This window comes from Xiphias gladius, chromosome 13, assembly GCF_016859285.1.
Source record: "Xiphias gladius isolate SHS-SW01 ecotype Sanya breed wild chromosome 13, ASM1685928v1, whole genome shotgun sequence".
Lineage (NCBI taxonomy): Eukaryota > Metazoa > Chordata > Actinopteri > Istiophoriformes > Xiphiidae > Xiphias > Xiphias gladius.
This window is the reverse complement of record NC_053412.1, coordinates 3,371,509-3,397,597: the sequence shown is the minus strand read 5'-3', so window position 1 is coordinate 3,397,597 and position 26,089 is coordinate 3,371,509. Positions and strand designations below refer to the sequence as shown.

Sequence of the window (26,089 nt, the reverse complement as noted above, 5' to 3'; positions counted from 1 at the left end):
CCCCTTGAACCACCAGGTCAGACAAGAAAAAATGTATGTTTTTACAGCTTTTCAGTCTTTCCTTTGCGTGTTGGACTTCAAAATTCTCAGCTACGCTAAAGATTGAACCCACAACCTCAAGATCAAGATCTGATGGGAGGCTTGTAACACCTTGAGCTACCATGCCTTCCTGAGAGCTTTTGAATCTTCACTTGGCATGTTGGCTGTTGAGTACCAAACCTATGTCGTAATAGAATACCTGAAAAGGCATCTACCACCTTGAGTCACTTGGACTTGTTCTTCTAGTAAGATAATCATAGTAAAGAGTAGGAAGGCAAGGACTTGATCGAGTGATACCAACTTTTTTTGAGGGATCATTTTATCACATTGAGCTCTCCCTGTAGTTGTACCTCACCCAAGTCTATTCATCTAAGTGCTCAGACTGCTGATTATAGGAGGGATGTCGCAATAACCACCACTCGAAGCAACCCTTAGCTTACGCGGTAGCAGCTTTCAGAGCTGAATTACAAACCCCACTAACATTTCATTCATCATCCGATACCCCTTGAACATAAACTATCCATCCTGAAATCAATTATTTTTGTTTATTGGTCTTTTAAACTATGTCCAGCATCAAAATTTAAGACTAGTCCAGCTAAATAAAAACAAAAGCACATACATCCAGTCTTTCAAAAAGACGGAGCTGCTTTAATGTCATATCTCCCAACAAATTTCAGTCACAATCAGTCCCAGTCAGAGACGATCAATGGACCGACTCACTGTACAGATTCCAGTGTGAAAGGACGCATTGTTGCCAGGCAGAACCACAACATGGCACAGAGTCTGAGGAAGACACAGATGAAGAATCTCTTCACGAAGACTCTGCTTAATTTTCGCTGCGTAGGAGGAATCAGAATGAGTTGCAATTCACTGCCGTCACTAAACACACTGTAACTTCTGTCTACATTCCTCTCACGAAGAGGTTTGGTCTCGGTTGGCGCCAACTGGTCACACATTGAAACAAACTGGCATTGTTTTACATGAGAAGAGGAATCTTTGCTGTTTTTTATCTTCTTTTTGGATTTTTGTCTCCGTTTCCAGGAAGAACGATGTGTCAAAACTCCGTCCTTGTTTGGGCAGATTGGCAGGTGTCCGTTGAAACGCGGCTGAAAGAGCTTCCTGTCCACACACACTGATAGGCACAAAGCCTGTGAAGGACCCAGGTAAATGTTACGACACCTTGCGGGATGGGTTTTTGTTCGACCACACCAAGTTCAAGAGTGGCCCAGAAAAGGTCTGAACCATAATGTCACCCTATAAAGCAGAGATATTTCAGGGTTCACCAGTCATTTTTTCACTCTCTTCCCCTCACTTCTGCACACTGACACATCTTCAGTCCCCTGAAAGTCTGAGACAGTACCCTAGATATTACATTTTAGACATTAGGTAGCCATTTTAGTGTTTCTTGTTTTAAAAACAACCTCCTCATTTATTGACTTCCACTTGCATTTAGTCTTAAAGGCACAAATTACACCAAATAATAATAATAATTTAATTAGTCAGTCCTGTCTGCACAGTTTATACAGTTTATAAAGCAGTTTAAAGTATAAATACATAATTATTTCTAAGAAATGCAGTTTGAAGCAGAAATGATTAAAAACCTGGTGTACTTTTTGTATTCAAATAAATTAAATCATTTTGCTTGTAAATGTCCCCATATCCCTTTATAAAGGAAAACTTTTTCTGATAAATTTTCATTAAATATAAGTTCTTTATCTGCTCCTAAATTTTTCAACTTAGGAGCAGATGTGCTCCTTGGGAAGAAAATAAGCGTCAAGCCGTGGCCCTCTCCCATGTCAATATTTGAACTTTTCCTTCCTTCCAAGAGGTCGATGTGATTAATTTCTCAAGCCGTCAGTTAATTAACATCTTATTTACCATAATAATTAGCTGAATAAGTGAGGGTTTGCTGAGTTGTTGTGGGGCTATCTGGTCCCAGTGCTCTTACTCACAGTTCTAATTAAAACTCATTAAAACATGATTATTTTGTGTCATCTTGTTTATGGAAACTGGGAGGATGGCTGATAATTTCCACTTATAAATTTCTAATTACTAACACCGGCACTCAAGTTCATGGGATGGAGAAGGTGCTAACACTTCTGACACATGCGAGGCGTAGCTGGATTAGTCAGTGAGAGGGGGGGGGGCTAAAAAGTGTCCTGGACACCTAACAAAGACATTTGCACATAATTTAGTCCAAACAACTAGAAAATGTCAATGATGAGCCAGCATCATTATTGCAACACAGAGTTAGCATGATATCATGTCAGTGCAACCATAAAATGCATATTTATAGAATCTCACAAATATTTCATTTTTAAAAAAGGCTCTGTAAACTCCTAGAACACCTGGGCACTGTAGCTGTTAGCGAGCATCACTCAAACGGGAGTAAATACTGAATTTGTTGGGGACTATTTTCAGTGGTGGATTAATCCACATCTGGAGCTAATGCTAATTTGCTCATCCCTTTCAGTCCCCAAAAACCGGTGCTCGTCAGCTCAATAATGTGAAGCCTGCATTTGTCTACTTCTCTATAAAATCAAGGACTCATTGTCTCCAAAGTTACTGTGAATTAGGGGGCACAGTTATCATTGTAAAGTGAAGATTTTTGGTTTAATTAAAAGCTAAAAAAAGGGCATAGTGAAAGTAACGACACCGGGATCGGGCTCAGCAAAATGATAAATTACACACAAATTACAATTGGTCGGTTTTTAAGGCTGATTCTTTTTTCTTTTTTTTGATTTTTGGCAGGCTCAGATCTTTAAATTTGACTAATTTAGGCAAAAAAAAAAATGCTTTGAGTTGCCATCATGCAGGGAGATAAAAATGTACAATAATATTCAGTAAGTGAACAGTTAAATAAATAAATAACATTTGAGAAAAAAACAAACCTACAGGGAAATTTCATGACTTTTTCTAGACTCTTTAAAGGACCAACGAAATATTTCTAATGAAGACCAATATCCAAAATCCTGTTTTTGTCCCCTTCATTTTTATTGTTTGAGTGAAGCCTTCTTCATTTCAGTTTGTAAACAGTGTCCCCTCACTGTCCAGTCGCCAAACTCCAGAACAGGGAAGATCTTAGTTGACGAAGATGTTGACACACTCACCTGCTAGAGCGTTTCTGCCCTGGGTTTCGCCTGTCAGACTACACACAGGTTGCCCCACCATATGGGGCTGTTGCTCCTGTATGCAGCCTGGGAGTAAGACTAGAGGCAGTACACAAGGCTTGAAAAAAGTACTTCTACCACCTCTAAATCGAACATCAACCCAAAAAAGAAAATTGTAAAAGATGGTTCTCTTGGTTGTGAAAGCTGCAAGTACGATATTGTCTATAATAAAATATTCTCAACACGATTTTATTTAGAGGCTAAAAACTCCATTTTCGACCTTGGAAACAGCAGTTGAGGCATCAGTCCTGACACACGGGCCCATGTATTAGTTATTGTAAAGTGATTTTAAAAAGGCTAAAAAAAGAGATTTCCACATTTAATCCTGGGATTCTAAAATTTTACTACCCCTGGGAACAATTCAAAAAATATAACTCAAGGCCTCAATATTTCCAAAATCCTCGATACAGTCCTGTTTGTGGCGCAATCCAGGTGATTAGGAGCCGAACGATAGCTCAAAAAACAGTGAGGACAAATTTGATGTATTTAGATCAGAAATTCCCTTTGAATTAAGGAGAGAAAGAAGACAACCCCCCCAATCATCATCCTTGCACTTTTCAATTAGTGTGCAGGCAGACACCTCAGCATGGCTGGCATCATCGTCCTAATCCTCCAGAGTCAAGAGAAAAAAAAGCATTAGCGGTCATATGCCGGCCAGATTTGTCCCATTATTCATTACAATTAATTGCTTCCCTGTACTCCAGGCCTTTCCCAGGAAGGCAGCGCTCCGCGGACGTCTCCGCTGCAGATTGTAATATGAGCGCAGGACTTAAAGCTGTCACTCAAATCTCACCGTGACCTTTCGGGAGAAAAGGATGTTTTTTTCACCCGGTTTGCAGGGATGAAATTTAGTGCGTGTGCTCGTGTACTCCTATCCTTGTGAGAACCAACCTGGGCGAGGACGTGTGGGCCCGGGTGCAACCCGACCCGACGTTGTACAGTCACAGACAGAAAGGCAACACTTAACAGGAAACTGAATCCTTCTGAGCTCCACCTCCATCATTGTATGTAGATAAACTGTTAATGCTAAAAATATCCCCAAGCTACCTGGATATATGAATTTACAGTAGCTGTTGCTTTCTCGCTTCATCAAACAACAGAGGTCAGCAGAGAGGCAGAAAAAAAACAAAAACATTCAGAACAGGTTGAAAAAACACAGGTAAAAAAATGAGGTTATTTGAGAAAACAATCTCTAGGTCATATAACATGATCTTCATCAGCAGAAGGGGTTCAAAGTTCCTTCATTGTTTTCTTTCGGAGCATTTCGTAAATCTTTGCTGAGGAACAAAATGGAAATTTGAACATCTGCACCTCACTGACAACTGAAAGATGGGATGTGATCGAAAGCTCCAGAAACAAGCTACTAAATGGACCTTGTGATGAGACTGTACTTGGATCCTTCTTGTAGAACAAAAATATTCACAAAAATGCAGTTAGAAGTTTTTTCACACATTATTTTTAGATAGTTTAAAAACTCCGCTTAGTTTAATGTAGATTAGTTTCTTGCTTTTTAGATATTTTCATTGAAGCATTTAAAGAATTTCTCATTGTAAAGTTATATATTTTTAAAAGAACAGTTCTACAGATTGGGAAGGACACTACCAGACAAGTAGCTTAGCTTAGCATAAAGACTGGAAACAGGGGGAAACAGCTAGCCTGGCTCTAAATGACGGTAACAAAATCGGACCACCAGCGCCTCTAAAGCTCATTAATTAGCATGTTATCTCTCATTTTGCTTTATCGATACCAAAGTGTAAAAACAACACATAGTTTATTACCTTCAGGCAGAGCCAGGCTAACTTTTTTCCCCCGTTTCCGGTCTTTATGCTAAGCTAAGCTAACCAGCTGCAGGCTGTAACAAGAAAGCAAGGAAGTGTTTGTGTTTCTGTTGGTTTTGTTTGAGTATGTTGAAAAAATAAAATATTATTAAATATTATATATTAAAAAATTATTATAAACATTAAATATTATTAAAAATAAAAAAACCTAAAATCCAACTAACATTTATATTTATGTAAAGAAAATGGATATTTGGATAACATTTTTTTGAAAAACTGCTGCAACAGTGTTTACAATAACAACAGTAGATATAACCGGGGCTGCAACTAATGATTATTTTCAAAATCAATTAATCTGTGGATAATTTGCCCAATGAATTAATTTTCAAAGCCCAACATGATGCGTTCAACTTACTTTTCTGTGTCCAACCTACAGTCAAAACCCAAAGACGGTCAATTTAAAATGATATAGAAACAGAGAAAATGAGCAAATCTTCACATCTGACGCAGTTAAAGTCTGATAAAATATCAAAACAGTTGATTCATTCTCTGTTGACCAACTATCAAGAACTGACTCATCTCAGCACTAGACATAAGCCTTATTGTTATCATCCAGATTTTTAAACTTAAAATTTTTTCAGTAATTTGACAAGAAAAGAAAAAAAATCTGGACAAATAAAAGGAGGACACCTCTCTTCTGTCCCGTTCACAGGCTGTCGCGTCACTTCTCCCCGCTGTTATGACGCCAGGACTGAGTGATGTTCACAAGAAAAACAAAAACCGCACAAAGCTTTGCAAGCAACCAGATACATTTAATTAGATAATTGCCTTGTTTCTTTTTTTTTGTTTTGTTTTGTTTTTTTTAACCTGAAGACAGACTCTCAGTATTCGTACAGTATTGGTGGAAAAGAAAAAGAGCGAGGAATATGATTCTCTTTGAGCCTGGATAAAGCTGTAATTTCATCCAAAAGAAGACAATCAAACATCAGCATTTCAGTCCCGCTGCCCATGAGCTATTCTTGACGGGCCGGCGTTGGCAGTTTTGAAGGGTCCTCAGTGTGGAGGTATTGTAGTCAAACCCCCATGTGACCACACACTGATACAACACACTTCAGTAACAGTTACAGTGTCCGGTACATGGGAGGGAGAAGAATGGAAGGGGGTTCGGTTTACAGCACAAAAATAATCAGAGTCCAGAGAAAACCTCAACACCTGCAGTTAGTCGTGAATATAAATCAAAAATGAAGGCAATAAAGGCGGACAGTCTGAACACACACACACACACAAACACACACACACACACACACACACACACACACACACACACTCAGTCACACACACACACACACATACACACACACACTCACTCACACACTTCTTTCACAACGAAAAAACCTTTAACAGAGGCCTGTAGTGAGGAGGAGAGAGGGTGGATGGGCTGCTAATCTGTTCATTTTTCTGTTTCGTTTACCATTTAAAAAAGGGGTGGGAGCTCCTTACAGTCAAATCATCTGATTATTATGGACTGGGAAGAGTTTTAGTGTCAGATGATGGTCAGCGGGAGGGTTTTTTCTCAACCTAAAGAGCAGAAAAAACTGCATCGAACACATTAGGAAGGGCTGGGCATCGTTTCTGAGCATGGTTACCCGCTTTTTAGTAGCTTAATTCCTATTTTTATGCAGATTTTCAATTTGCCTGAATGTAAAGGCTGAAATAACAAAAATGAAAAAAAACAAAAAGTTGTTGGTGTGTCAATAAAAGTAAAATGTGGCAAAGTTGGGTGGGAACAGGGAATTAATCAACATTCGTTCCGCAAATTTTTTGCGGGACGAATGAGGCCTTTTGCTTAAAAACGGGAACAATCTGATCATCGAATAAGTAAAAAACGTTACAGATCTGGCCAACTTCCAGTATTAGAGAGTTTTTTTTTAATCAGTCCAAAAAAAGAGTATTGTGGTTCGACACCCAGCCCTACAAAATAAGTGTCCCTTTTGAGTTGCACGGGTCAAATTACCAAACTAAAAGCATCACTTTTGTCCTTTGAACCCCACATCGGTCAAATTTTGGTCGTCAACCCTCCCAACGTGGCGGCTCGTCCCTTACGACAGGCCTCTGCTCTCACAAATATTGACATACAATACAGTTTAAATATTAATCTTTATATAATAACTGCTAAATGATATAAATATCTTAACATTCACAAGATAATTTCCTGTATTTGTTGAACTTTGAGTGTTTGTGTTTGTGCGAGGGTAAATGGTTAAGTGTCATATCTTAAGCACATCAAGGCACATATCATACATTCATCCACGCTTACAGATATCACCAGAGATAAAACATCCTGTGACATGATGAAACATCCATGCTGGATTAAAAAAAAAAATTTTTCATTTCTGTCACATAAGCTATGAAAACATCCGCTAACAGCATGCAGGATTATATATCGTTTCGCTGCCATCAGACAGACTGGATGTGCGTTAATAAAGCTTTACTTTAAACACACGTTGTAAAAAATAAAGATTTAGCTTTACAGTATTTAGAGAATAAGGTTAACGTGTGGCATGCGATTCCACTAATAAAAATAGCTTTAAAATCCTTTTTTTGTGATGCACTCGGCAATATAGTTAAATCTATCAACTCTGCATTTAGGTCTATAAACGGCTGCAGCAAAATGAAGAAAAAAAGAATAAATAATTCTTAAAAAACAACAGAACAATAGCAGTGATTTAAAAGCATCTACATCCTTGAAACCTCGGTATCAGTAGTTTGCTGGTAGTGCAACAGATGGAAAACACAGTGGACAAGAAGATGTAAATGTTCCTTCCACCCTCATCCCAGAGCGGCTTTCTACTCTAAAAATACCTCCTCGGGGTTAAGAACAGGCAGCAGGAGTACTGCAGAAGTACTTCAGAAACATCTCGGAGTGCTTTGAAAACTATTAAATATTACCTGACTAGTGCTCGTAACACGCTAAGATCAAAAAAAAGGACACACTGAAATGATCGGCCAGGCTTTATTTTAGAGGCACATTGTTTCCTGGTAGGAAGTTACCTGGAAAGACCTGGTACAAACCCGAGTATGTTCGTCTTCTCTGTCTGACATATGCAATAAATCCTGATGTTCCGTTTACAGTTTACACGTCTTCTCTTTTATCCTGTATCCCCAGTTGCTCGGAAACTGTAGGTCTAATAACTAAATGATGAGTTGGGCTGACTTGAAAAGGGTAAACTAAATGACTAAATGCCATGCCTATACACTCAAAACCGTCAGGTCGCGATTTCAGGGTTAAAGCTCGAAAGTAACGCCTGCCAGGGTCTAAAAGATGCTCCTGTCTCTATTGTCGCAATGATCGCTACCAAATTACAAAATTCTTTCCAGGAAACTTTTGGGGAAATATTAGGAAATTATGGACCTGTAAAATCAAGCACGACCAAAAGCTCAGTTGCCGGCTGAAAGAGCTGCATCGCATTGAAAACAGTATTTACACAACGATCAGCGTTGATAATGTTACAAAAGGAAGAGAAGTTTAAAAAGTTGTGTCAGAGAAACTTTGAGTGTAATGCCACGATTAAAATATCAAAGAGCTGTTTTAAGAGAGAGTAGAAAACAGATACATTGTGTGCTGCGTAATATCAGAGGCACCGGATGTTGGGTCCCAATCAATCGAAGACACGACACACACATACAAACATCTCCTCTCTGACCTCAGCTTCAATCATTAGATACGATTTCACCAAAAAGCACACTCAGACGTGTTGCTGGTCTACCCCCGATTTGGCCAAATTCACCCCACTGCGTGCTTTGACTGGAATATTGTCATTCAAATAGCGCCATTTGCATGAGACCCTTACAGTGTTTTGTTTTGTTTTGATTTTTTTGTCATTACCACCTTTAAAAAGGAGCAGCGGCTGGAGGTTTTTCTTAGCGTCCCTGAAATCCTCCGCGCATCCGGCTCAGACTCCACCCCCGCTTCGGTCCACCGTCACCGGCCCTCTCTTATCCAGAGTTTCCTCCGCCGTTTTCATCAGAATGGCCAGGCGGCTGTCCGACACTTGTCCCTTCTTCACGGCGCTCATCAGCTGCAGAGGAAGCACAGAGTGTCCGGGTCACGGCGAGGAAAGGTTAACTTGTCAAAGCAGCCGCCTTCCTGAGGTAAGAAATAATTATCTGTGCCGCGGTGAAAATACCCTGCTGCCTGACACTGAAACTTCAGAGCTGTCCGATCACCTTCACCTCACGGAGTTAAGGAGAAAATGAAACTGACACCAACCGTGCTCCTCATGTGCTGAGGCTCAACTAGGTGTGATTTTTCACCAGCCAGATATTTTTGACCGAATCAGATCCCGGCAAGAACGAACCCGTCTTTATTTGGTCTCTCTTCGCTCTGATCCGTCTGGCTGGCTAAACTTTTCCAGGTGTCACATTTGAGGATATAAAGATGAGGCAGCGTTATTCTGCTTTTCTCTTATTGTCAACAAACCCCATGAAAAGAACAAACGAAAAAACGTGTTAGTCTGCCTGTCAATGCTTTCTGACTCAGCTTGGAAAAGTGGTTATATATGATAATAAACTGAATATCCTTGGGTTTTGGGCGTCTGGCTGAATAAACCAAGCCATATGAATACATCACCTGTGAGAAATGATAACATTTTTCACTATTTTCTTACACTTTTAGGCCAAACAATCAATAGACTAAAAATAATCTTCAATCAATAATGAAAATAATCTTTAGCTGCAGCCCTAGCCTACATTTAGTCTTATTTCAGAACTGTTAACTGTTTATATCTTTATCAAAACGAATTCATTAAAAATACATTAAACTACACTGTGTGTGATCGTGGTAACGAAGGAACAGGTCACCCGGAGCAACAGTGTGGCTCACTGAAAACACATCAGTGTTTGTATGGCACATATCAGACGGTAGTTGTTAAATGGGATCAATTCATTGTTGGTTTTGGTCTTTTTCTGGGATTTCATGACAAAGTGAAAAATACAGACTCTATCATTAGACTTATCATTTAAAACTACCAATGCAGGAAGAAACCTAGTGTAGCTGTAAGACATCTCGGACCACTTGTTAGTCTGTTTTGAGAGTGTTAGCCATTAAGTCTGATTTGGCTGAAGGGGAAAAGTTGTGTAACTGTGCCGTTAATATGAGAGGAAACCCTTTTCAAGTCAGCCCCGTGGGGCTCAAAAGGGATACAGCAGCTGTCTCCCCATCAACAAACATGGGCATTCAGCATCATGAAATAATGCATGACATGCAAGATTAAATAAATCATTAACCCCATCATGTTTTACTGAAGGACAGACTCAGATTTTTTAGTGGATCTGGTTCAAAGATATTTGGACTCTCGGCCGATCTATCGTCAAGCTCCGAGCTTGTTTCCTCAGCGACGAAGACTCACAGCACAGCGAAGAGGCCACTAATGAAGACCAAATCATCGACTGTCATCGGGCTCCCCCTGTAATGACTCCGTGAGAAAGTGATTTAGCGGCAGGTGGACGCGGGAGCCCTGGGCACACACTTCAGGCCTCATTACACAGGTCGCTGACAGGGACCCACCTTTCTCATTAGCCTCATCTACTCAAACTCTTGCTGGTTTAGACTTCACACCTTCTGTTTGCAGGGACAGATGTTCACCGTTCTCACGTCTCAGGTGGACGGCGGTCCTTTTTATGACGACGGGATAATTTGCGCTCCCCGCTTAGTGACCAGATACAAAATTATAGGATGTATGAGGAGGAATATGTTTTTGTCTGGGCATCTGGGCACCGAAAGCAACAGACGACTTTTGACCGTGACGACTGTGTCCTGGGTATGTCAATGAATATCTAAGATATAAAAACACATATGTTTAGACCTGTATTTCAGGATAAAATATGTATAAAAAATCATTTTAAGCCAAATTTTATCGAAAATTTGTGACGCGGGATGAAGCAGGAGAAAGAGAGAGACAGAAAATATGGCTGCACGAAAAAATTCTGACGGAAAGAAAATGAAAATAAATAAATAAGTGGGGAGACAGCAATGCGAGTTCCCCAGAGCTTCTATTCTCCAGACTTCATGTCCTCAGTCGTGTTTGTTCTGCTGGTATGAGACCCTGGCAGAGGTGTTAGGTATTAATAGTTCCTCTCATCAGTTGAAGCTGCACACACTCACACCACCGATGCACAGTGTATGTGCGCTCAGAAAAATGCGGCTTTTATTGTTAGTTTTGGAATCAACCTTTGTTGATTTTTTGTCTTCCACTACAAAAAAATCTCTTTTTATAAAGTCACGTCATTGTCTTAAAAAAGTGACGCTATCTCTCAGCGTAATAAGAACTTTCGTCCGTTTCTAACGACAATAAACACGTCTCAAGTTTTTTTTCTAAAATTAAGATTCGTTCATCTTAATTCTGTGCAGCAACCTCCCCAATTCATTTCTTGAAAATTCTTGAATCGTGTCGATTTCCACGGGAAACAGGTTGAAATATTGGTGCCATGGCAGATTTTTCACTTGCTTTGGGGAAATAAGGTTTAAGGACTTAATTGTAAACAAAATCCAAAACTGATATTTGGCTTTTCTGAGCGCACATACGGTGCGAACTGTGTTGCCTGTTTGAGCAAGAGAGAGGATTCATTATTTCTATTGGAAACATGTTGAAATAGTCCGAGTGCAATCGACAATTTTTCACTTGTTTCAGGAAAATAAGGTTTTAGGAGCTAATTATAAACTGAACAAGAGTGCAAATAATATTTTTTGTATTAATTGCAATCTTGCTACGACTGATTAATTTAATTTTGTTCTCTGGAAGAGAAGATGTTGCATTAGTCACTGTGGCTGTGGATGAACATTTGCAGTGTTAAAGGAAAAATGGAGTGAGACAATACCTTCTTTACCTTGCCTTCATTTTGTTCTTATTTCCTCAGAGGTGCATTTTACATCTGTCATCTTATCGTTAAACTGCCGGTGACCGTTTCAACGATACCACTTTTAGTTTTAGCTTTATCTCTAGCTTTCAAGTTTTCAAATATCTACTTCACTTTAGTGGAAGTAATACGGGATTTACTTATTAAGTGATTGCTGACACTCTGACACAATTTGGTGTGTAGTTACAAAATGCGGACAGGTACTGACGCAGGTCTTCATCGGCACCGAGCATCAACACTTTCACTCATAAACTTTACCTGCTGCAAACAGGTACAGAGGGAGAAGACAACAGCATTACAGTAAGAACTGAAGTGTCTGCTGATGTGAATGTGTGAAATTATTTGTCATTAAATGTCTGCAAAAGCCTTCATGTTGTACATCCCTCTCCTCGCGGCGTTATCACTGTCGGCATGTTACGTACCTGCAGGAATTCATCAATTTCAACTTGTCCATTCTTGTTGAGGTCCACCTCATTAAGGATTTCGTGGAGAGCATTTTCATCAATGTGGACATTGATGCTCTGCAGAGAAGGAAAACAAGACCAGGATCAATAATGTATAATGAAGACAAGTGTGTAAAGAAAGAAAGAAAGTATAGGCGATGAAAGAAGACTCACATCCAAAACTTGCTGGACGTCAACAGTGGTGATGAATCCTTTGCTCTCTTTGTCAAACTTATGGAAGCGTTTCTTGTATCTGTGAGACAGATGAGCAGCTAGTAACTCTGCCACTTCTCTGCATTTGATTCTACAGCGTTTAGGAAAACTTAGATTTAATAACCAGCAATGGTCTTTGACAGCTGTCTTCATAAACGGTAATGCTACAGTTTCAACGAAACTCTGCCGATAACGGCGATTATCTCATTTAAGTCTTGTTTAATATGAGTATAATGTTAAGCCTGTGGGTCATGCTCACAACACGCTTGGTGACACACTTCATTTTATTTCATTTCATTTTGTTGGAACAATACTTATGAAACCAAATCTAGATGCTGAGAAAGCTAAAAATCTGACTCACAGTTAATTTCCAAAAGAACTGCAATGCCTGTTATATATTTCTTTTTTTTTCTTTTTTTTGGTGCTTAGCTTTTATATGATATAGATAGTAGAGGTACAGACAGATTATAATAAATGGTTATATAATATGCATCCTGGACGCTCTGTGTTGTGTTAATCTGGCCACATACGGGGACCTTCGGGGGGAAAAAAAACGAAAAAAAAAAAACGTTTCCATCTGTATTTCTGCAGAACAACCTGAAACTTTTCTGCGTTCCTAATATTTTGTCAACGTTAATTCATATACATGGGATGGTCATAATATTAGGGAACACCCCCCAGTATTACCCAGTACGGTTCAACGGCACCACAAATTACGGCCTCCGAAGTGACCATTTAAGTAAATCAACACCCCCAGAGTCAATAAGGACTGAACATTATGATCCTCACGAAGGGAGGATTTATCGCACCCCTGTTGTGTTATACTGCATTAGTTTTATCTAGGTGTACCTAATAAACTGGCAGGAGGTGTATGTGTCACAGCAATGCTTTTGAATTTATGGCCCAGCATTTTCCGATCAGGTGTCCGACAGATAGGGTCTATCATTAATATTACTTATATGATAACACAGCAGTGAGGTGGAAATTAGATGATGATGATGATTAGATGATTGAACAAAATATTTAACTATTAATGAGATAACAAGAAGGTTTTGAACGGGCACTAGTGAGATAGTAAAAAGTGGGAGTGACATCCCCAGAGGAAATTGGGGCCTCGACTGAACCAGTCACCAGCCCACCTACGGAAATTCAACTTTCACCAGAAACAGAAAATGAAGGATTTTGGATTGCCGTGTAATAAAGGAGGAGGGAAAATAATTACCTGACTACTTCCTGGTAGTCCAAGTTGATCTCAGACGTCTTGGTCAGCTGCTCAGAACGAGACCGGTAGCCCATCTCATGGTACAAAAACTTCCTAGCTGCTTCGAGCTCTGCCTGGATTTCACGTTACCAGAGAGAGAGAGCAGTTAGAAATCAGCCTTTAGCGATACCTCAGAGTGTTATCAGCAACCCTCTACTCTTCACACTCATTTTATCTCTAATCATATCAAATAGACCCAAGAGCACCTCTGGTTTCAGTGTTATGATGGTTGTAATGTAATTTTATAATTGTAATGTGGTTTGGTGGCAGAACCAACATTTACGCAGTGTAAAACACATTTTTCGTACTGGAGTGATTGGGAGAAAAATAAAGATGTGTGTTAGCCCCCAGAAAATCGTACTAAAATGGGAACTTCAACTGGCCCAGTCGCTATATATTTGTTTAAGGAAAGCCTACGGTAAATAGGTTAGAATAAAAACAGAGGAAAACAAGTTGCTGCCTCGCAAAGCGCCGCTCTTGAACCCTGTACCCCTGCACGCACTATTATGGTTTGTACAGCTTTGTTCATAGGCACAGTCATTGTCAAAATGTACTCTTAAACATTAATAATACAAAACGGAGACAATACCCACACATCAGGCTTTTAACTGACCTTTAGTTGTTACTTTTTGTCGTTTTGTTTAGGGCTGCAACTAACAATCATCAGAACATTTAGTCCATGGATTGTCAGAAACTAGTTGGGTAATGCCCATCCTAGTTTCCCAGGATACAAGGTAAGGTCTTTAAATGTCTGTATGTTTCGTCCAAAACCCAAAGATATTTTATCATATGTGTCAAAGAGAGCGAACAAATCGTCACTTTTGAGAGACTGGAACCATGGTTAACAGATTCATTTTCTTTTGATTGACTGACTGATCAGTCATGGCAGCTCCAGTTTTGCTGTTACATTGTTACACACGCTGCCTGAAACTCTAATTAACTTACTACAGTTAATATTTACTCAATATTATAAGCTTTGTGCTTAAAGAATTGATTATAAAATTAACTGCTGTTCTGTGAAATCATACCGTCTTCCTCTCCTGACTCCAGTCCAGCTCTTTGCCCATGATCTGGACGATGCGTGGGAGGGCTTCGTCGGCTGCCTGCACGTTCAAGAAGCCCAGGCGCGTTCGTCGGGCGATGATGTCAATGGCGGTGCAGGCGTACTCCTTAATGGCATAGAGCACCTGAGAAAGAGGACGCACTCTCACGTGAAAACAGAAAAAAAAAAAAAGAGAAAAAAAAGCCTCGAGACACACCACTAGACGATTAACTGTTTGTGTGAAATCCCACTTTACCTCACCCTCGATGTAAGGAAACTCAGACACTAATCTTTTCCCCACAATTGGCCATCTTTGCCCAGTGACCTGAGCCATCTTTGCCACATCAAACGCCTTGCCGCCGTACGTCGCGGCCAGGTGCTGGGCCACCTGTGCACAGAGAAAGAGATCAAATACACAATATGAAAGAAAAGAAAGACGTTCAGTTAGCAAGAACCTGTGCAAAAAAAACCAAAAAAAAAAAAACACCCTCTTCAGTCAGCGTAAAAATAAATAAATAAATACATTTTACCAAAAATGTAAAAAATCTAAATACTGATAAAGTTTCTGAAAAATATTAGCAAAAATGCTGAACAAATACTAGTAAAATGTCCCAAAAAATATCAATATAATGTTTAAAAAATCGTAAACATATTAAACAGCAGTTGGGATACTTTTTTTATAGGTTAGTCGCAGTAGAATTCACGGTTGTTAAATACACAACAGTTAATATCTTTCTTGTATTATAACCAGTCTGGCATCTCATGTCCAGTATGCCATGGTTTATTCAACAAGGTGTTGCCTTCATACTAACATAAACTTGTAGGAAGGGAGCAGAGGTACTATTTCATGTCAAATCTGCACATTTTTTAATAAGTGTGGCTATTATTTAGGCTTATTTATTTAGTAACTAAAATGATCGCAAGAAAAAAAATGCGTCAAGATCAAGGTGGCTTAATAACTTGCCTTAAGGAATTCCTTGGGGAAACCATATATATTCAGCTCTTTTTCCAATCTCGTAACACTTAACCACAGCCCCAACAAATTCCTCAAATCATCTACATTTAACAGCACATCCCTCCTTTAACTTAAAGTCATATTATCCGAAAAAAAAATTCACTTTTTTAAGAACAAATGTAACCCACTGAACTAGACTGCGAGTCTGAGCACTATTTTCTATAGTTGGTTTTGATAATCTCAGAAAATAGGGAAAAGATGATATCTTCAAATGGCTTGTTTTGTTTGACCAACAGTCCAAAACCCAAAGACATTCAATTTTAATGTTTCACAAGACAACGGAAAGCAGCAAGTCCTTAAATTTGGGGAAGCTGGAACTAGGAAATCTTTGGCATTTTTGTTTGAAAAACGGCTCATGCCATTAAATCGATTACATTTTTTTTTTTGGGTTAATCCACCAATCATTTCAGCTCTAACCTGAACTCTACAAAAATAGCTACTAGTCTAGGTTCTCATTTAACCCCCTTGGGACTTTTGCTGAAACTCAAACTGGATTTCTGTGTATCCGCTCTCTAAATTCTCATTTATTAACAATTGTAACAAAATTTCCAACCTTTTATTAATTCAATTAAATAAAACCTGTACGTAGCCTGAAACTCGCTGTGGGGATTGTAGTGAGTTTTGATGAGTTGTCTTTAAGTTTATTTATGCACGTTCACTTCCGCTGCTACCACAGTACCAAAAATTACAGGTTAAACGACGTAGGTTGTGGCGGCAGCTCCTGGTTTTCGCCAACGTTAGCGCCACTTGGTCAATGAGTTGTCATGCGTTTACAGAACACAGGAGGTCTATTTGCCATTCAGATCGTTGGCTTGCCGATCATGTGGAAAGGGCAAACGCTGTCCAAATATCAACAGTGACCTTTTAGGGAATATTCGAGAGAAAACAAGAGCTGGTGCCGGATGCCTCTAATGAGGAGTAAGTATACCGTAGGCACTCGGTGCACGAGTAGTTTTTCTTCATGAAACAACGTCCTATTGGATTTAATGAAAACGCTCAGGCTAATTATCGGAAAGATGGCGTGTAGCTGATCTTAATCGATGTGCCCTTACTTAAGGCCATCGATAAATTGTGCAGCCTACAGTGCACTTACACGTGTGTCCAGTCTTTTGTGTAGCAGAAATGTCAGCATTGTTACAGCAGCAGCTTTAATGTCAGCTCCACTGCTGGTGAAGAAGACAGTGAATGTGTCTGAGCAAGTGGGCTTTTATAGGTTTGTTTTGGAGACGAATGTGTGTCTGTGTGTATCGGGTCCCGTGTACAGTAGGAAGTTAAAGGTCTACTCTGTTCTACTCCTCGATATGCTGAAAATGTTTTACCAAGCCGAACTGTTCTCGGAGGCAGAGTTGCTAATAGGGCAGCAGTTCATTTCTTTCTAAAAGTTGTACCTTGATTTTTCAACTTGTACATAAACAGGGTTGCAAAGATATTGTGGTGTTTGACTAGAGCTATTTCATGGCACAGGGAGCAGAGACTGTGTGGAGCATCCTGAACTCTTATTGTCACGGTGAGGTTGGTACAATTGTGCCTGTACTGAGACCAAAACCTAAACATGTGTTTAGCGACTGTACATTATTTGGCAACCTACGCTCTTCTTAAAAGACGCGGTGCAGAAGTGAAGAATGGCAGCTAGATAAATTGTCTACTCCAACCCCTCCTGAAATCAACTGTCGTTTCTGAGAGTGATGGAACGATCTCTCCCTGACTTACATTAACAAACCAAAGTGGATGATTGACGGAGGGAAGAAGACTGTGTGAAACAACGTGTCCTGAGGATTCAGGCCTGAAACTGACCAAAACCTTATCTGAAAATGCAGTTTTCTCTACCTCGTCTCTTCACTCATCTGCTTCAACGAGGTTCAATCCGATGTTACTTAACCAGAAGACTTGTGGCTCTCCCCCTGTCTCCACCCACTGAGGTTTAACTCAACTAGCGAGATCATTTTCAGAGCAATTCTGCCCCTGACAACTGTTTTTACTATTTAAAATTACTTTACAAAACCCAAGTCTGCCTACGAGTGCAATCATCCACCTTATGCCGTTTTGTGTATTTTTCTTACCTCGTTCTCCAGGCCATAGTCCTGCACCAGGCGGATGTAGAGGGTCGGCGCCCAGCCCTTTGCCCCTTCCAGCGTCAGACCAACAGTCCTGCAGGGCCCAGCTGAGAGGCCGTGGGCTTTGATGGCTGAGTCCAGAGTCTCTTCAGCCATGGACCTGTAGGTAGTCCACTTCCCACCTGGGCATAGACAAAACAGTGCATTTATGTGAAAGGTAATCTTCTTCAAATTTTTAAATGTTTAACCACCAAAGGCCTAACTGACCAGCGATGGTGACCAGTCCGCTGTCACTGACGCTGACGATGTGGTTCCTGCAGATGGACTGAGTGTCTTTGGAGTTTGGGTCGGTCACCAGGGGACGGATGCCGCTCCAAGCTGCCAGAACGTCTCCTCGGCGCACTGCGCACACCATACAGACAAAAAACACGCAGTCACTTTTCACTGTGTAGGACACAGACTAACCAAAGCACTTCACTTTGAACCAGTGCTAAACCCTGTACTGAGTAGAGTAGTAGAGCAGTTATGTAGGAAAACATTTCTGGACATAAACTACATCTTGAGCTGAGATGAATAGGTTTTACTATCTGTATACATGTATGGCCTTCTGTAGTATTTGTAACATGAAATATATTCATATATTTATTCTTTACCAAAATAGTGGCGGCGATTCAGTGATACTGAATTGTACCTATTACAGTCTCCATTTTAAATTAAATAAATCTCATTGTGAATCTCATAAATCGTATTTCTACCAAATTCTGAAACTTTGTATTCCTTTTCTGTTATTGCTACTTAAGAATAGCTGAGTTACTGTAGTCACAGGACGGCTGCTACTGGTTTACCGTGGTTTGGTTTTATTCATCCTAAAACAATATATCCATAACATGCTTGCAAAAATATGAACAATACACAAAAAAAAAATACAGATATCCAAAGATCTATGGCTGTTGTGGGCCTATAGCGGCACTGAGACACTGTATGTGACATTTGGCTATAAAAATTAACTTTATTTGACTTTATTTTATGTTTGCTTTTAGACTTGCTTTTCGGCACACTCTCAAAACACACAAAAATCTTCTGCTGAAACATGTTTCAGGATTGTCAGGAGCAAACAGAGAAGTTAGCATGAGCGTCGCTTGCCACCATGGCAATGGCAACCTTAAGAAACCTGAACTGACCAGGTGACGTCAGGGTGGCGGAGGCAGTTAACCCAACAGTACTGACACACTTTAGCCACAAACAAAACAAAACAAGCAAAAAAAAAATGTCAAAATAACCCCGTGTGTCACTGCGTGTTCCTCAAAACAGACAAGAGGAAGCTCCTGTACCTTCTACGTCAGGGCTGAGGTAGTTGCGGACCTCCCTCAGGATAAAGTTGATGTCGTCCTCCCCCGGGATCGGGTGAGCCGTCACGGTGGTGGGGGTGTCGGTCGTGCCGGCGATGGTCATTTTCTCCCAGGGCAGGAAGAAGATGACACGCCCGTCGCTCGTGGCCGGATCGAGCAGGCCCATGTTGTCAGGACTGTGGAACAGGAAATCCGATAAGAGGATTCATAATTAAAACAAATACTAGTAGTAACAGAAATGGTAGAAGTAGCAGCAGTTGGTATTATGTCTAATTTATTCTTGTTGCTGTCCCAGGTTTGTGGCTGCTATGACAATTCAATTTTCCTGTTAAGTAGATTACCTAAGTCTAATTTACTGAATTTGTGTCTGAAAGAAGAATCAGGGGCTGTGAGGAAGAGGAGGGTAGTGTTGAGAAAAGAAAAAACAAAAAGGTAGAGAACAAGTGAGGAGGAGAGGAGCAAGTTAAGGAGGTGAGGAGTTAGAGAGGAAGAAAATAGGAGAAAAGACAGGGGGAAGAAGAGGAGGGGGTGGGAGATAGCGGCGGGAGGAAGACGAGAGGAAGGGAGGAAGAGAATTAGGTGGTTGGCATTTCTGCCGCCGTTCAAAGGGCTCATGGTCCCTCGGGTTTCGCTCAATAAGCTTCGCTGAACTTTAAAACCCCCGACTTCAACAAAACCACTCTATTGCTCTGCTGTATCTTAACCAGAGAAAATTGTCCTATGCATGTAAGTATAGGTCAGTTAATAGTTTAGCCAGCTTAGTATTTACACAGAGGAATGAGAAAACACCGAGGAATAAATATGTACAAGTTAATGCATTTGAAATAGAAACTTAGAGCTCTCCGCAACGTGAATAAAAATTCATGCCGGCTTTAAAGCACTGACTGTGTGTTGGGCTGCGTGTGTGATGTATGACAGTGTTATGCCGAACCTGTAGTAACCGGGGATGACAATGTGAACACCAGCACTGGGTTGGCAGATGTTTTTGGTTTCCTGGTTGTCCATCTTCCTCAGTGAGTCTGTGAAGGGTCCAGTGGCGTTGATCACACACTTGGCCTTCACGTCAAATTGCTGCCCTGTTAAAAAGGAGGGAGAAGTCAACTGCATTAGGTATTCCAGTGAAAAACCGAACATTACGTGATTTAATAGACCAAAGTCAAAAGAGAAAAGTGTGAAGATAGAAGTTTTGATTCAAACGATTAGCCTGCTTTCACTCCAAAACTGCACCTCTCACTGACCTTTGCCTCTTAAAATACGACGGCAGCATCACAAAGCTTTTAGATCAGCTAAGTCTGACTTGCGTTTCATTTACAGTTTACATTTAACACTCAAAAGTAGAAGCCAAACTGTTTCCTGACACAAATTTTCCAGGCAAAATAGGCAAATGTGAGAGGACCTTTCCCTTCACGTCATTTCCATGCAACCCAAAAACCTTTTGAAAAGTCATTTATTAATTATTTTACCCCTTTGAAATGACAGTTGGTCAGCCTTCTCTTTAACGCCTGATATCCATTGACCTCTCAAGTGTAACAGCACTTGGCCAAATACAATGGGGCGAATTAAAATGAATTCTGCACACGCTTAGTACAAGACATGACTGTTGGGCGAACGTCTACATTTTTAAATACAGGATGGTCTCTCCAACCACTGGTTCAGGGATTCCCAGACACTTTTATGTGAAAATAAAATAAACCTCACCTGTGATTACATCTTTGCAGCGGGCTCCGCACACCTTCTCCTTGCCGGTCTGCGGGTCTTTCGTCTTCAGCAGGTGAACCACCTCAGTGTAGTTGGTGACGGCAGCGCCGTGGCGAGCGGCGGTAAGGGCGATGGCCAGGTTCATACGGGCGTCATTGTGCTGCCCTGAAGGGGAGAGAGACGAAGCGGGAGAGAGGGTTTTAGGCATTTCTTACCCCGGGTGATTTACAATGTGTGCAAAAGTAAAACAAGCTTCATTTCCATTTTTATTACCAAAAAAAAAAAAAAAAAACACATACCAGGGTAGAAAAACACAAAGATAAACTCAGAAAATACTGGACAGACAACACGTATAATAACTTGAATAGGAAGCCATTTTAGAATGACAGATATGTAGCACAGATTTATTCCTAAATAATAACAAAGAGGAATAAATTACTGTGTGTACCTTTAACTACAGAAAAAAACATGCAAAAACTCATTTTACTTCAGGCTGGTAACATGATTGGCTGCTCAATCCCTTAGTATGAGGTAGTAAAGCATTTTTATAAATACTGTATTGCAATTTCAGGACATGCACTGGAAATGCACTGGTAATAAAGCACTGTAGGAAGAGGCATGGCTGTTGCACCTACGGCAGCAACACACACTGTAGCTGCATTTCCCAGAGCATTCAGAGCATATAAACATATATACCAGCCAGCCAAATCAAAATGAGAGATTTAGGCCTTCAGGTTCGCTGCCCCGTGTTTGTGAGAATAAAAGATCCTCTGCCGTTGTTGTTGGTGGCAGCGGCAGCAGCAGTAACCAAGACAGCGGGAGAAATAGCTGTTGCTCAGCCGGTCCGACCGACAACGACGCTCTTCTGCGCCTTACACCGCCGGGAGAGAAGGTCAGATTTCGAAATGTCACGGGCGTGATTGTTCCAGACGGCATAATTGGAGAAAGGACGCCCCACCCCTCCACCATCCTGGCCCTGTCCCCCCTCAGAGCAGATGATGGTGGGGAGTGGGAGGAGGAGGAGGTGGAAAATCAAACATATGCGGCTTTGCACCAAGGAAATGCTCTTCCCTTTTTCCAGCCTGCAGTAAATCCAATTATATCAGACCGCTGATATTTCACATTTGGAGAGAAAAAGACAGTTTGTTTTGGTTTTAAAAATGCAAGTTCGTAGACAGTGTGCTGCATCGGTACAGCAAAAATTAAAGCATCTGCCAAAATATTAGTCATGTAAATGAAGCAACCAAAACAGCTATTTGCCTCGAAAACATGCTGTAAAATTTAAAATTTTTATTTCATGAAAACAACTAATAGAGTGAGAGTCACATCTTTTTAACTGCAGAAAAATTATTCAAGTTATATCCTTTAAAAACAGCGCAGATGTGATTTTTTTTCTACACATCGTACTGTAACAATAAGCAGATCGTGATGAATATCTAATTTCATCTAACTGCTGAATATCATAAGTAAGAGACATTAAAAGCCCCTGTAATTGGCATCAGGTCTAAAAAAAATGGCTACCTGTTGTGATTAGACATGACGAGCTGCTGCTCAGTGAAGCCTACATTAACAGACATCGCCAGCAGCCACAAAGTTGTTATTTTCTGTGGCGGAAAAGAAACCGGCGCCCGGGGCACGAATCTCCTCACACTCAGCTGGACACTCAGCATATGTTTGGTTCTCCTCCGCACCCATCCGGGGAACACGCAACCTTTGCTGCCACAGGGAGGAGAGGGCGTCCTACCAGCCTGTCAACACATGTTGTTAGGGACCAGTGGACATGTGAACGCCACAGGCAAGATTTACATCCGAGGCCTATTTTAACGGAGTGTAATCTTTAATCTCCCGTTTGGCTTCATCATAAAATTTCTACACAATTTCTATAAGAGCACGGACTCATTTGAATTAAATTAAACTTGGATGTATATTTTTTCAAGTTTGCACTGTTAAAACCCCTATTCTTTTTTTAATTTCCGTCACTTTACTCATTGATGCTGATTGTGCAGCTGTCAAACAAACTGTAAGACTGAGGAGCGCTACCACACTCTGGGTGTTTAGCTCAGCTAATGTAGAAGCTCTAATGAACTGGGTACAGGTTAAGTCAAAGTAAAAAAGGCAACCAATTTTAGGAAAACATCCTGAATCAATGATACGATCACTCTGTTCAAACACTGGTTCCCAACATTTTTCGGTTTATGTCCCCTTGAATCCAAGGCTTTCTTGTTAGATTTTTATGTCTTTTATTTACTGGCTTTTAGCAGAGTCACTACACGCCTTACCCAGCAATGCCATACTTTATATTGCTATTTTCAGAATATGTTGGGCTACTCAGAAATGCCATCAATCTGCATGTGAGTAGTACTGTGCATGTTCTAGGATGGGTTTGTTTGTTTTTTTTAGTACCTCTGTGTCAACAAGTTTGATACTCAAGATAACTTAAAAACTACTATGCTGCGGCATATTTTCAAAATGGGTTGCTTTTGAAAAATACCTATTTTCACAAGGACAGTGAGGCATTTTAAAGACTTGAAAGATTATTTCACAGGGTTTCAAGACTGTTTATGTGATTACATTTCCTCAGCAAAGAGAGGCTCATCTGTATACTATACTGTTTTAGCTTAAGTTCCAGTTACAGAGCTCTACTTTAAACAATGGCGTTATATTTTCTCTTATAGTTCATACTAATACTAATTTTCTTCCATCCATCGCTGATTCAATTCATAGCCAGTAGTTAGGAACAAGAAGGGAAAACAGAGAGAAGGGCAAAAGCAGCAAGACTGACTCAGCTGCCTTGTTCATATTTACAGAAAATAAAGAGATAAGGAATGACTTATCAAACGATGCGTGCCTTTTAGATTACTGTACACACATGGTCGTGTATGTGAAAATATCCAAATTAAAGCTAAGCAAAAAAAGCCCCTGCGGGTGTTAAACAAGGGAGCATTGACTCACCGTCGTAGTAGACGATTGCTCCCACCAGCTTGTCCTTCTTCAGCATGGGGAACAGCTCCAAGGCCTTGGTCTTACTGAGGACGTAGCTGCTCTTTAGGCACTGAATCCCAGCCACCAAGTCGTACATCTTGATCCCTGCCCAGTAGTAAGGCAACTGCCACCATCTTGGGAATTAACACAGTGATTAAACTGAACTTAATTCATCTGCCATTTTCATTATTTTGGCCGATTAAATACAATTTTATGTCATCAAAAGCCACGACAAACATTCGGAAGCTGGTGTTAATTTTCCATCCAGATTAAAATTAAATAAAATTTAAGCCTTCTTCAGCTAAAAAATTAAAAGCATCATGCTAACAGGATTTATCAATTATCACCTGTTTGCTTATGCTGTTTTTCACCACATATCCTGTGCTTAGCAGTGGCATTTTTCTTATTGTATGAGTCTGACACTTACTTGTAAACAGGAAGCATGATGGGTAGCGGCGCAGATAGGTGAGGTGCAATCTCCAGGAGGTTGGCTCGCTCGTGGAGGGCCTCTTTCACCATCATGTACTGTTTCAGACGTAGAAAAAGAATACAAAGATGATGAAGGAGGAGCAGCAACAGGTTGGGATGAAGATTAAAAAAAAAAATAAAAAGATGAAGAGGAACCTGTTCGTAGTCTAACTGCATGATGGCCTTCTGAAGATAGCGGACTCCACCGTGGATTAGCTTGGTACTCCGGCTGCTTGTCCCCGAGGAGAAGTCGCTTCTCTCTACGAGGGCAGTCTTGAGGTCTGAGGAAAAGCATACGAGAAAAAGACAATACACTTGTGCAGTTTGCTAGTAATATGTCTTAACAGCTTCTGCTTATTACAGGATTACAAACTGAGTTCCACTCCTATGCATCACATACGCCCGAGCTCTTCACGTACCCAAAACGTCAACGACTAACATCGTATCATATTACTATACAAACTGTAAAGGCATGATTCCAGTGTGGGAAAAGTAGATAGTAATGTTACATAAATATCTAAAAAAAATTGCATTTGATACTTGAAAGTGTATTTTCAGTAACAGCTAAGCTTTTGCGCCTATGAGCGAGACCATTATAAACTGTTACCGGCTGGTCTCATGCCAGCCCGCGAGGCGTTTGCCTCCTTCAATCATAACTCAATAAGGACAATTATAGAGCTTGAAACCTGTTACATCCCTGGAGAGGGATGTACTTGAAAGCAGACAGATGTTGACAGCGAGCTTACTGCGTGTGACAGCGTCTAAGGCACATCCTGCCCCCGTGGCCCCTCCTCCGACAACCAGGACATCAAACTCCTCAGTGGTTTTCAGCGCAGTGAGCTGGGCCTGCCGGGAGGGAAGCTCGTCCGCGTAGGGAACCTTCAGCTCTGCTTCCGCCGCCACGTGGGCTAGCTGAACCTGGAAGTGACACGGACACACGTACGCCAACACAATGAGCACAGTACCTTTTGTGATTACTCTGAATCCCCCTTAACTGTGCAAAATAGTAGGTTTCTATGTTAATTTCTATGTTAAACTCAATTTCAAATTCTTTAAAACAATGCAAATATAGCAACACTTTCCTTGAGGTGCATTCTGAGACATTATAAGCACGCTGCATGCACATTCACAGTGTAATGTGTTTATGCATCATTCTTGCATTATAATCACCTCATAAAATAACGTGATATAACGCACAAAGACTTGCAATCATTTTCATACATTATGGATTTAGTGTGACTGTGTAATGGATTTAGTGTGACTGTGTAATGACATACGGTTGTATGGTTCCTTATCATATGCATTACTGTGTTGTATGTACAGAAGCATACTGAATAGAAATGCATTGTTTACTGTTACAATGATGTGAGTGACGTGAATCCTGCAGCGCTCATCAGTGCCTCAGAAGTGGAGACCATAGTCTCATTTATGCGTTCGGATTGAATGATGTCAACTGATGTGATTTTGACTCCCGTCTGTCAACAAGATTGAAACTCAAGATAACTTAAAACAAAACATATTGAAACAACAATAGAAACGAACATTTCTGGTAATATTTGATAACATAACAGCTGCTGAATGAGTACCTTTGACACTGTCAGTATATTTTTCTGATAGTAGTTACATACTTTTACTCCGGTGAGATTTTGAAGTATTTTTTTT

At 40.5% G+C, this 26,089-nt stretch overlaps 1 protein-coding gene across 3 annotated transcripts in view; it reads right to left on the bottom strand.

The window, feature by feature from the left end:
* Window positions 1-5,355: 5,355 nt before the first annotated feature.
* Window positions 5,356-26,089, bottom strand: part of gpd2 (glycerol-3-phosphate dehydrogenase 2 (mitochondrial)) — a 32,083-nt gene continuing 11,349 nt past the window's right edge. For all 3 annotated transcript variants that reach the window (XM_040141913.1, XM_040141912.1, XM_040141914.1), the window contains 15 exons: window positions 25,174-25,345; window positions 24,584-24,708; window positions 24,387-24,484; window positions 23,930-24,093; window positions 20,978-21,142; window positions 20,211-20,355; window positions 19,262-19,455; window positions 18,198-18,332; window positions 17,937-18,112; window positions 15,118-15,249; window positions 14,848-15,006; window positions 13,781-13,893; window positions 12,520-12,598; window positions 12,325-12,423; window positions 5,356-9,066 (listed from right to left, as the gene is read on the bottom strand). In XM_040141913.1, coding sequence (XP_039997847.1) covers window positions 8,941-9,066; window positions 12,325-12,423; window positions 12,520-12,598; window positions 13,781-13,893; window positions 14,848-15,006; window positions 15,118-15,249; window positions 17,937-18,112; window positions 18,198-18,332; window positions 19,262-19,455; window positions 20,211-20,355; window positions 20,978-21,142; window positions 23,930-24,093; window positions 24,387-24,484; window positions 24,584-24,708; window positions 25,174-25,345 — 2,082 coding nt within the window. In that variant the 3' untranslated portion in view covers window positions 5,356-8,940. The remainder of the gene's footprint in view (window positions 9,067-12,324; window positions 12,424-12,519; window positions 12,599-13,780; window positions 13,894-14,847; window positions 15,007-15,117; window positions 15,250-17,936; window positions 18,113-18,197; window positions 18,333-19,261; window positions 19,456-20,210; window positions 20,356-20,977; window positions 21,143-23,929; window positions 24,094-24,386; window positions 24,485-24,583; window positions 24,709-25,173; window positions 25,346-26,089) is intronic.